The sequence below is a fragment of the Tachysurus fulvidraco genome, chromosome 12 (assembly GCF_022655615.1).
Source record: "Tachysurus fulvidraco isolate hzauxx_2018 chromosome 12, HZAU_PFXX_2.0, whole genome shotgun sequence".
Classification (NCBI taxonomy): Eukaryota; Metazoa; Chordata; class Actinopteri; order Siluriformes; family Bagridae; genus Tachysurus; species Tachysurus fulvidraco.
The window spans coordinates 7,135,477-7,146,027 of record NC_062529.1 but is presented as its reverse complement, the minus strand read 5'-3'; the positions used below and the strand labels follow the sequence as shown (position 1 = coordinate 7,146,027).

The window sequence follows — 10,551 nt, the reverse complement described above, 5'->3', positions numbered from 1 at the left end:
ATACTAATTGTTTTAGATTAAAACAAAAGGCTGAATACGTTTGAAGCACATGAATTGTTCGAAGAAATCAGTCTCTACATTCATTTGCCACACTTTTAGACAAATGAGTAATTAGCTTGTAAAAATACCTTGTCCTTTATTGAGAAGAAAGTAATAAATTAAACAGAAATGTACAATCACTCTGCTGTTGCTTCTCAGTTTGCAAGGCACTTAAGCATGCATATGTGTGTTTATATAAGAAAAACATTGTAAGAAAATAATTGAGCATTAAGCATAATTTAGGAAACAGATAGTTGTGTGTGTGATCAGAATGTTAGTAAGTATAATCCAAATATAATTCTAAACATCTCATTTGTGAACATGTAGAATGAGAAATATGAATATAAAATGTGACCATAATATATTATGAGAAAATGTAACTATGTAAAAAGCTGTGTGCATTACAGTGCTTGTGTAAGTGTGTGGTGTGTGATAAACCAGACGATAATGTGTTTAGCCTTTATCCTGTAGAACTTCTCAGGCTGTCTGTAGTACCAATGATATGCACAAGAGGGCAGCCTTGTCAAACCTGCTGTTTATCATCAACGTGGACAACCCTCTCTTGGGCAGCCAATGATGGAGATAGCAAACCTATATTTCATACTTTCTTCCTTCTAGAATACCAGAAATCAGGATGCGTCTCTGATGGTAACATCTGCCATTATTAGTATGAGTTTAATATAAAGTTACACAGTCAATAAGTCATAGAATCCTTTGGTTCAATCATACTATTAAAGCAACCATGCAGACTCTTCTCATGACAAAACAATACACTAAAGGGCCTATCTCTGCACAAAGAATATACCTAGGTTGAAAAAAAAAAAATCTCTAATATGTGAAAAACTGACCAGACAATCTTAACCAAAACATTGGGTATTTGTAACTAATTTTCTCTATTGCTTTCTTTTTTTCTATTTCCTGCTAACCCAATATAAGTTTTTCTAGTTGAACTCTGTGAAGTCCCTGCAGATTGCCCGTACAATGGGCTGCTCAAACTGCTCAAGGCCACTGAACTCGCGGGTAAAGAAGGTGTGCGTGTCTTTGGGCTCTGATGCCATGGCTCTCAGGTCCTCCATTGGAGCCCAAGCTACACCCACAGTGAACACTGTGATCCCTGTAAAAAGACAAGGTTTAGATATTAGGATAGACATTCTAGGTCACTTCTAATATTTGCCTTCAATATGTCGTCATCATGCTTGTATTAAGAAAGCAGCTTAGTTTTGGGTCTATTTACTTACCTTGCCTTTGAGCAGCTATGGCTGGCCCTCTAACATCATCATAGGACTGACCATCAGTAACAATGATAAGAAACTTCTTGCCTGTACCCATGGTACGGGGCTGGAAGAGATTCTCCATAGCATAGGTGATGGCATCTCCAGTGGCTGTACCACCACTTAGGTATGGGATGTTCTGGAGGGCTCTCAAGGCTTCGTCCTTTTTAGTAAAATCACTGAAGCCAAACTCCAGTCTCTGGTCATATGTAAACTGCACAGCTCCAATTCGTGAGCCAGTTTCAGAAATGTCAAAATTGCGAGAAATGGAGCTTAGGAGGCTTAGAACAAGTTTGAAGTTGACATCACCCACACTGCTGGATCCATCAATCAGAAAGCCCAGGTTGACTGAGTTATAGCATGTCTTGCTGCAGAGCAACTGGTCAACAGAGCAAAGCTTCTGAGACAGAGGCTTCAAAAACTTACTTGTGCTGAACCAGCTTGGCATAGTCAGTGTAAAGAAACCATTGTCTTTGCAGCCTGCCTGTAAGACACATATTTGTACTCATCTTTTCCAGAATTTTCTTCCAACACGACAAAGAGGCTCCAAAATATTTTGAATAATTAAATCCATTCTATTTGTCTTTGTGAAACCTACCTTCTTCATGAAGTCTTGATCCCTCACCAATCCCATTTCCTCTGGGATAGCTTTGGCCACATTCACTAAAAACAAATTAATTCCAGACTCTCTAGCCATTACTGATGCATCTTCCAGGTTGTCAGAGGGCCATCCATCAACAAATGCCACGATAATCCGTGGAACACCCCTGCGCATTCCAAAATCAGGATTGAAAAAGTGCCTTACTGTATGGAGTATGGCCTTGCCTGCACACAGATTAACAAAATGTGAAGCACAGACAATGCAGGTTAGATGGAACCATAAGGTTCACACACAAGGCTGGTCGCATGACTAAATATCATACATGTCGTGTTTAAATTAGAATTATGCACCTGTGTTGGTGTTGCCTCCACCAAAAGCTACTTCTTTGAGGGCAAAAATCACATCTTTAGGCATGCTATAGTTGCCCAGGTAGAATTCAACCTGAGGTGTCTCACTGAAAACATAAATGCGAACATGTTAAAAATGTTTCTTTTGGTATGTGATCCTGAATAAACCAGAAAGACATATTACACACCTGGCTTTCACCACTCCCACATGTGGTCCATCTGGTCCAACCTTCATCATTGCTGCTAATCTACCAATGAAGTTCTTCTGTAGGTTGAAGCGTCGCTGTCCTATATGATAGCTGCTGTCCACAATTAGAGCTACATCCACAAGACAATCTGAAACAAGGCAACAGGAAACCTTAGAATTATTCCTTCTTAAAAAGGACAAATTGTTCCTTTGAGCTTTGTCAGGTATTAAACAAATGCACCTCTGTTTTCTACTGCTTGAGGTTTCTTTGGGGGTTTCTTGACAGCTTTCTTTGCTGCAAGAAGAAGAACATTGTTTAAATGTTAACCTCCAGTATATACAAGTAATACATGTGCCCAAATTAGACACCTACCTGGTCCAGACACTGGGTTGTCAGCAGTAATGGTTAGACTGGACACTTCCATAGGCAAGCTGATTGATCCTGAGAGAGAAGGAAGAACACATTCTGATAATGATCATTCAAAATAACTACATAGATCCACTCAACATCTAACTGTGACTTACAGACATTACAATAATCTGAAAGTGTCTTCTTGAGTCTTTTAAAAGTGAGCAGGTAGCATTTGGAAATACTGAAACTTTCTCTGGAATGGTAAAGTATGTTCCGAACACCTCTACATTAAAGTCATCGTAGTGCATGGTGGGATTACCTGAGTGCACTAGAAAATCTCAACATTACTTTTTGACCATGGTTTGATTCTTTAGAAATAGTGCACTTTATATTCAACAGGGTGAATGGTTTTTTTTCTTTTTAATTACTGTTCATAGTCCTGGTTTCTAACCCTGGTCCTGGGGTATGTACATCTTTTTGTCCCTGTCCTTACACGCCCATTAGCTGATTAGCTAATTAGGTAATTCGCTGATTAATTGAAACAAAAGACCTAAAACAGTGGTACAGTGCTGGTTGGTGCGATCTAACCGCAGAGACTGGAAATATCGCCACCTACTGGTTACAGTAAATGATGCACTCCAGCTGGACAGAGACTGAGTCTGGATGCCGTGTGCGTAAGAGCTGTGATAGTGACTCCTGCCAGCCAGTTTCTGAACCTCCACAGCTCCTCCCGACACACCTATAATACCACTGGCACATTTAAAGGGAAGGTTAGGAACAGTACGTTTTAACAGTAACATTTTAATTACATGATGTGTGAACAATCCAGGTAGGAATATTCACAGTGATGCAGTAAGTTAAATTTGCTTGTGTAGCTGCTGCATGTGTTTATTCTAATAAAGTGAATACACTGGAAAAAGGTATACACTTATGTTTTTTATGTGTACATATACTTACCATGTATAATAGACATGAATAATGATGTGTTACATGTGTGGATGTATGACCAATACATACAGTAACGTTTTTCATTTAGTGTAGTCTTTTCTATCTATCTATCTATCTATCTATCTATCTATCTATCTATCTATCTATCTATCTATCTATCTATCTATCTATCTATCTATCTATCTATCTATCTATCTGTCATTCTGTCTGTTAGTATATCTATCTATCTATCTATCTATCTATCTATCTATCTATCTATCTATCTATCTGTCTGTCTGTCTGTCTGTCTGTCTGTCTGTCTGTCTGTCTGTCTGTCTGTCTGTCTGTCTGTCTGTCTGTAATGAATATTTACTAAGATGTAAATACCTGTGCAGTGCGGCACCACAGACGCTAGAGATGGAGGCGTAAATCCCGGAGCCGAACACTGACAGTTTCCAAAGCGCGCAGTCTGCAGGACACAACACCATTGCGCGTGAGTCCGGGGAGTCCTCCAAGTCCGCCGCGCGCGTGCCGCATTCAATGGGAACAGCAACTAGTTAAACAACGGTACAGATTACACGTAAACCACATTGGCTACACCGTTAAAATATCAGTGCTGAATTATTCTTTTTTTTTTTCTAATGATGATTAATTATTGATTATAACATCCATTTCAAACTAAACGTAAAAGCATATGGACATGTAGATACAAGGAATAGTAAAGACAAACCACCTAAATCAGCTCCAAAGCTGATGGATGTCATAGACAGAATGCCTGTGTAAAATAAATACATATGTAAGACATAACAAAGAACATGAATGAAATGTTCAAAATAAAAAGATTACACACGACAAACAGAACATAATCATGATCATTATAACCAATAACAAACCTACCTAAGACATGAAGAAATGCAAACCGAAATGACATAGTTACTGAAGACATCTGTAGGGACACAGCAGATTTGTCACACCACGTTAGTCACACAGCTAAGAAAACAGAAGCACTTTATTATTGCAGTGTCTGATAAAAAAAAAAGTTAACATTAACTTGTCTAAGAAAACAAGTAAGAAATATTCCACAAAGTCTACTGTAATATTAAAAAAACTGTAATATTTGTATTTGGAATGACACAGGGTTAAGATATTACAGGAAAACCTTAATTCCCAGACACATCCATCACTACAGGCTCATTTAGAAGTGCATAGAAGTGCATGAATCCCACAGTAAACACAGACAATTTATGAACATATATTGCAATGTAAAATATTCAGTATTAAAATGGTTGGAATAAACAAACCTTGGGTTAGATATAAGCTCACAGGTGTTATACAGGATGGCGTTTCTTTGGGCTTCCAGCCTCAAAAGCTTTAGTAAGATTAAAAAAAATAATCCTTTGTGGATGATATTCCTGCAGTGTCTAAAATTTGAGGGTCCCCTAAGTCCTTTATATAATCTCCCTGAAAGCCTTAGTGATTTCATGGTGACATCACAGCCTGTGGACCAACCAGCTCCAGTGTAAAGCGCATCAATATACTGGATCCTAGGCCTTTTTAGGTTTTGGAATTAAGCCTATAACGATCACCAGTATTAGGATAGGATAGTGTCCCCACTTGTGTTTCCGTAATAGCTAAGTCATTTTCAGTAAGTATTAGTTTGAATTAATATTATATTTGAAAGAAAGGTCTATTGGGCTCTCTGGGTTTGTGTAATGGATGGAAAGGCGCTGAATGTCTTTCTGTTTGGACTGTTATTACAGCTGAAAAAGAATGCAACACCTCAAAATCATGCCATACACTGAAACCCAAGTCAGCAGACATTTTTTTGAATGACTGCTTAATGATGTTCCTTTGAATTAAGAATCACGGATGTATCCAGACCAGCTTTTAATATTTGTGGATCTAAGTTTAACTTTGGTGTTGTTCTAAAGAACCGAAAGAGCAAAAACAAAATGGATCGATTGATCTCTAAAGTCCAATAATACCGTAACACGTCTCTCTCTTGTAGATACATGTGCAGTTACAGAGCTGTGAAGGGGTCTGATATGTCTATCAAATTCATTTTCTAATCTTTTTAGAATAAAAAAGTAATTTCTCTAATTTATGTCTGTGTTTTGGTGTAAATTAAAGTCTACACGAAAAGGATGTAGAACTGAATAAAGGATGTACAAATATGAAAATAACTTTGTGGGAGAACACAATGGTTCTTAAGAATTTTACAACAGTTTGTCTTTCAGAGGGGACTTACTGTATGTAGCCACATTTGAGAATCATTAATTTTCTAAAACACAAAACAATTATGTTAGTCAACCAGATCAGTGATTGTTATCAGTCTCAATCAGTAAATAATTTATTTCTTGGTAATATTTAAGCAAACATTTCCTAATATGTAACCTGTTATTAAGTGGCCAAAAGGGCAGTCAGTCCAGGTGATTAAATGATCTAGGTAGACCGGGGAAATGATCCAAACATACTGGCATGTACTGATTAAATACAGAGGAAGTTTATTGGGGAATGTGGTCTGTGACATGACACTTAGTCATAGAGATAAATGAGGACTTTTCAAGGAATGACACCCGATCCATTTGTTGTGGCCCGAATAAAACAACTGCTTATTGTAATGACTGGGAACTCTCCCAATTTCCAAATGAATGACTATTTCATGGCACAGAAAGTCTGAGACTAAAGTGGTCTTCAACAACAAAATTATTGTGAGGGATAGTCTGTAGATTGCTCAGTCCTTTAGACTGTGTGTGGTAGACTGAAATTGTATCAAAATTCAGGTAAAGCAATTATTTTTCTTTTTTTATACACATTTAGGTTTCTGGCTGTGTTTCACAGTGCTAACATGAGCTATACTCAGGCATGATAATGTGTACCAGTGCTAGAAAGGAAACATTTTTTAAACATTTCATTTATAATTAATAGTCAGTAAAATTATGTAACAGGAACATTAGTCAGGAGTTAACACTCAGCCCGGAATAAATGAGAGCTTTGCATCAGGAAGGGCATTCGTTGTAAAACCTGTGCCAAATCAAATAATGTGGATTGGATAATCTGCTATGGCGACTCAACAGGGAGCAGCTGAAGAAAAACAACACCAACAACAGCATGCAAGAATCATCAGAAAGTATAAGAAATAGCTACGGTCATATATCATGTCAATAAAAAGATGATCTCATCATTAAATCATAAGTAGAGCATAAATCCAGGTAATTTGTTTTTAATGTTTACTAAAGCAGTAGACATTATGTGGAAACTCTTGAATTTGAAGCCGGTGAGCAGATGAAAGTGTGAGTTTAAGTTGATACATGACATTTTTTTCTACATGGGCAAAAGCCTCACTGTCACATTACCTAATGTGTTTGTGCTCCCACAAGGCCATCGTTTTCTACCAAGGAATTTATGAACTACAAATTTATTCCAAATAAATTACATTAGCTGTGGAATATCTCGATGGATGTCTCATTAAGGCAATCATCACCTATGTAAACAATTATTCTGGCTAACAATATACAATGTCTGCAAGAACTTTTTTTTTTCCACATGTTCAGTGCACACGTAAAATGTAATTGTTTTTAAACTAAAAACTTACACATGGAGTTTTGTGGTGGACGTTCAAGATAAACAGAATTTAAACGTATGTATGGGGTTCCTAAATGGCACAAAAAAGCTTTCACAAGTTTGGACAGATGCCATTTGTGGCTGAAAACCAAAGGAACAAAATTGATCGTGCTCTCAGAGTAGAAGGGATGGCAGAGTCTTCTGTCTCCCCTGTCACTCAAAGGGACACTAGCCAATCGCAGCTATGTGTGAGCTCATGCAGACAGAGAAGGCAAATAATACTTTCCTAAAGTTATAAAGGTTAACTTTATATGTCTCAGAGGAAGCACTTGCTAGCCCCACCCTCATAGGCTGATAGATGCCACATGGTGGGAAGAGTTGGCTAGTGGGTATGAAGTGGTGAGATCAAATTAAGAAGAAATTAATGTTTCAAAAGCTAGTGGAGATCTTTCCCAGTAGTGTAGAGGCTGTTATAGCAGCAATGGAGGACATCTCCATATTAATGTATTCAGAATGGAGTGTACAACAAGCACATATGCTGTATGATTCCCATATAGTATACAGTGTACTTTATATTATCCTCCAAAGCTGCTTCTGCCTTTCGTCATGAATAAACATGTTGCTCCTGAGAAAACGGATGAAGACATGATGATACAATCTTCCATTGTTTCCATTTTCCTGTAATAAAGGACAAAGATTAAAAATATATGGTACTGATACATACACAATAGGGTCAAGTGTATGTGGACATCTGACTATCAATCACATACATGTGTGCTTGTTGAGTTGGATTCCTCCTTGCTGCTATAAAAACTCACATGCCCTCCATCCAAAGCCTCTTATGGGAAGACATTCCACTTGATTCTGGATCAAGGCTGTTAGGATTTGTCTTCATTTAGATACAAGACAATTAGTGAAATTAGGCACTGTTTTGGGAAAGAAGGCCCTATTCACCCCATAGGTACATTCTGGTTCTTTCACACTAAATCTTGTCACATTGGAACAGATTAAGGGCCCTTTATTTCTATTAAAATGAATCCTACTGCTAACCTTAAATGTATAAAATGCTTCAAGGCTTCTGGAGCAGAACAGGCAGCTGTAGGTACTTTATACTGCACTCACCTCCTATTCATATGAAAACCTGTGTAAGATTTTGCTTGCTGAATCACTGAAATGGTAATTTCTTTGATTAAAATGCAAAACAATAATATGATATCTTTAAGTGAAATTCATCTGGTCAGCAATGCACTGTGTTGATTTAGGAGCTGATTTATATGAAGTTGTGCCATCAGCTGGAAAAAGAAACTCTCCAGAGTTGCCGTTCTTCTGAAGAAATGGCACTTTCTTGATTCTTTGTTATCCTTTTTAGCCTTACTGCCATGTTCATTACTCTGGTAAAATCTCCATAAATTAGTCCAGATGAAGCTGCACATCTTCAGGGTGTACTTTCTGGGGAAGTGCTTTGAGCTGCACTGGGCCTTAGGCAGCAAAACAGAGCCTGGAGATCCTTCTGGAACTTGGATCACATGCCAGTATAAATGAAAGGATTGTGGAAACTTGCTGATTTAGCAGACTTGGTAGCCCCTTGCAGACCACAAGGAAATGGGACTTGGCCAACAGGATTGCCACCATAAAATGAATAATGCCTGCAGAGGGGCATTGATATCCATCAAAGAGAACAATAGATGACAAATAATAAAATAACCTTACCTGTGTTATGCTGTGATCAATCACACTCTAGGAGTTTTGTAGCTATAATTAATTGTGTATAATTAAATGTGTGATCAATCACCCTCTAGGAGTTTTGTGGCTATGTGGGACACATGCATGAATACTGTGACCATTATTGGCACAAAAAAGTCAAACAAAAAAATGCTGACGAACTTGAACAGCACCAAAAATGTGTCTGGTTCCAGGCAGTTCCGCATCTTCCATAATTACAGGAATTTATTTCTCTATGATTATAAATGTGTATTTACACATCTATAAATATTGTAATGAATACAAGTAAATTGATAGTCACTATCAGACTCTACCTCTCAAACCATACCTCTGCCCCAGTCTAGAACAAGGAGAAAAACCAGACTGCGGCTGTTTATAAAGCCAAGCTTATATTTGTTGATGTGATGAGCTGAAAAACCAAACTCTTGTGTCAGCATTTTTCTTTGTAGTGTATACTGATTTATCTGCCATTTGTTCAGCCAAATACGATCTTATCTTCTAACATAAGAACAAAAAATATATCCACTAATTTATCTAGACTTAGCACATGCAAAGGGTTTCAAGTTGAGATTAATTAATAGTTTAACCATTAATGATAAAGGAAAAAGGGAATTTTGTCCTGTCTGTGATATAAAAAAGTATGTTTGACCATGAAGTTCAGGCAAGAATGGATAACTGCAATAATGAGGAAAAAGAGGGCAGAACATTGTGAAGGATCCAGATAATGGGATAGACAAAATAAAAAGTCAAGGATTTAGTCTTATTGCCCTTACTGCCATACTCTGGGATTGGCAGAGCTGATGGTAATGATGAGGCCAAATAACATGCTTAAGAATCCATTCAATTGGCCTAACGCAGCGCAAAGTTATAGTTAGGCAGTATTTGCTCTAATGCAATGTCATTAGCCTTCATCGAGTGTCCTAAGGATCAGACTAAGAAGGTTACAGGATAGCTGTGCCTATTTGTTGGAATTTGGGTTCAGAAAATACTGCTGTTGTCCACACTTTCACTTTACCAGTTCATTTGATGTCTTCTGTAGTTTTCTAATGTCAGTGATTACTACAGTACAGTGTTGCTATTCTGCAAAATGTGTATAACAAAAGTTCCATGAATAATGAATAATCAGTATGAGCAACGTTACTCACTTGTGTGCCTGTTTGTACATGTGCCAAGATATTCCACAAATTCACTAGGTGAATGTATGACATAGGGTTTAGTATATTAATACAACCACAATCTGTCTTTCCAACCTTACAAATGATTTCCCACCATTTTCTTGCCAGTAAAATACCTTCAGCTGAGTACTGGCACTAGTACTAATGTTTTATACAAAAATTGTTATTTGCATATTAACCTCCTACGACCTGGTGTCCACATACGTGGACATCACTGCATCTAAATGCAAGGCCAAACCAAAGCTGGTCTTAGGAGGTTAATGTGTTGAACCAAATATTGAAACATTAATGTTAATAATAAGTTAAACAATTAACATTTGGCCACATTTCCCTTACTTGCGTAAATGCATAAAACCAGTGACTCAC

The 10,551-nt window shown here is 37.5% G+C and overlaps 1 protein-coding gene across 2 annotated transcripts; it reads right to left on the bottom strand.

The window, feature by feature from the left end:
• Positions 1 to 116: 116 nt before the first annotated feature.
• Positions 117 to 5,155, bottom strand: coch (coagulation factor C homolog, cochlin (Limulus polyphemus)). Of its 2 annotated transcripts, none has more exons than XM_027172152.2 (12): positions 5,026 to 5,155; positions 4,622 to 4,714; positions 4,458 to 4,499; positions 4,112 to 4,277; positions 3,414 to 3,547; positions 2,819 to 2,887; positions 2,687 to 2,740; positions 2,447 to 2,594; positions 2,262 to 2,365; positions 1,909 to 2,135; positions 1,278 to 1,794; positions 117 to 1,153 (listed from the first exon to the last, which is right to left on the bottom strand). In XM_027172152.2, the coding sequence occupies exons 2-12, from the start codon at positions 4,668 to 4,670 to the stop codon at positions 981 to 983; spliced, it is 1,683 nt and encodes a 560-aa protein (XP_027027953.1). In that variant the 5' UTR covers positions 4,671 to 4,714; positions 5,026 to 5,155; the 3' UTR covers positions 117 to 980. The 2 variants fall into 2 exon arrangements, with proteins under 2 accessions (XP_027027953.1, XP_027027952.1); XM_027172151.2 differs by having other exon boundaries at positions 4,622 to 4,670; positions 5,026 to 5,152.
• Between the last annotated feature and the right edge of the window lie 5,396 nt (positions 5,156 to 10,551).

Excerpts from the sequence above, each read along its gene's own strand:
- coch (XM_027172152.2), bottom strand. The coding sequence starts at position 4,670 with ATGTCTTCAGTAACTATGTCATTTCGGTTTGCATTTCTTCATGTCTTA. Across the intron at positions 4,500-4,621 it reads TGCATTTCTTCATGTCTTAG|GCATTCTGTCTATGACATCC; the intron begins GTAGGTTTGTTA and ends TATTTTACACAG. Across the intron at positions 2,136-2,261 it reads TGGAGGCAACACCAACACAG|GCAAGGCCATACTCCATACA; the intron begins GTGCATAATTCT and ends ATCTGTGTGCAG.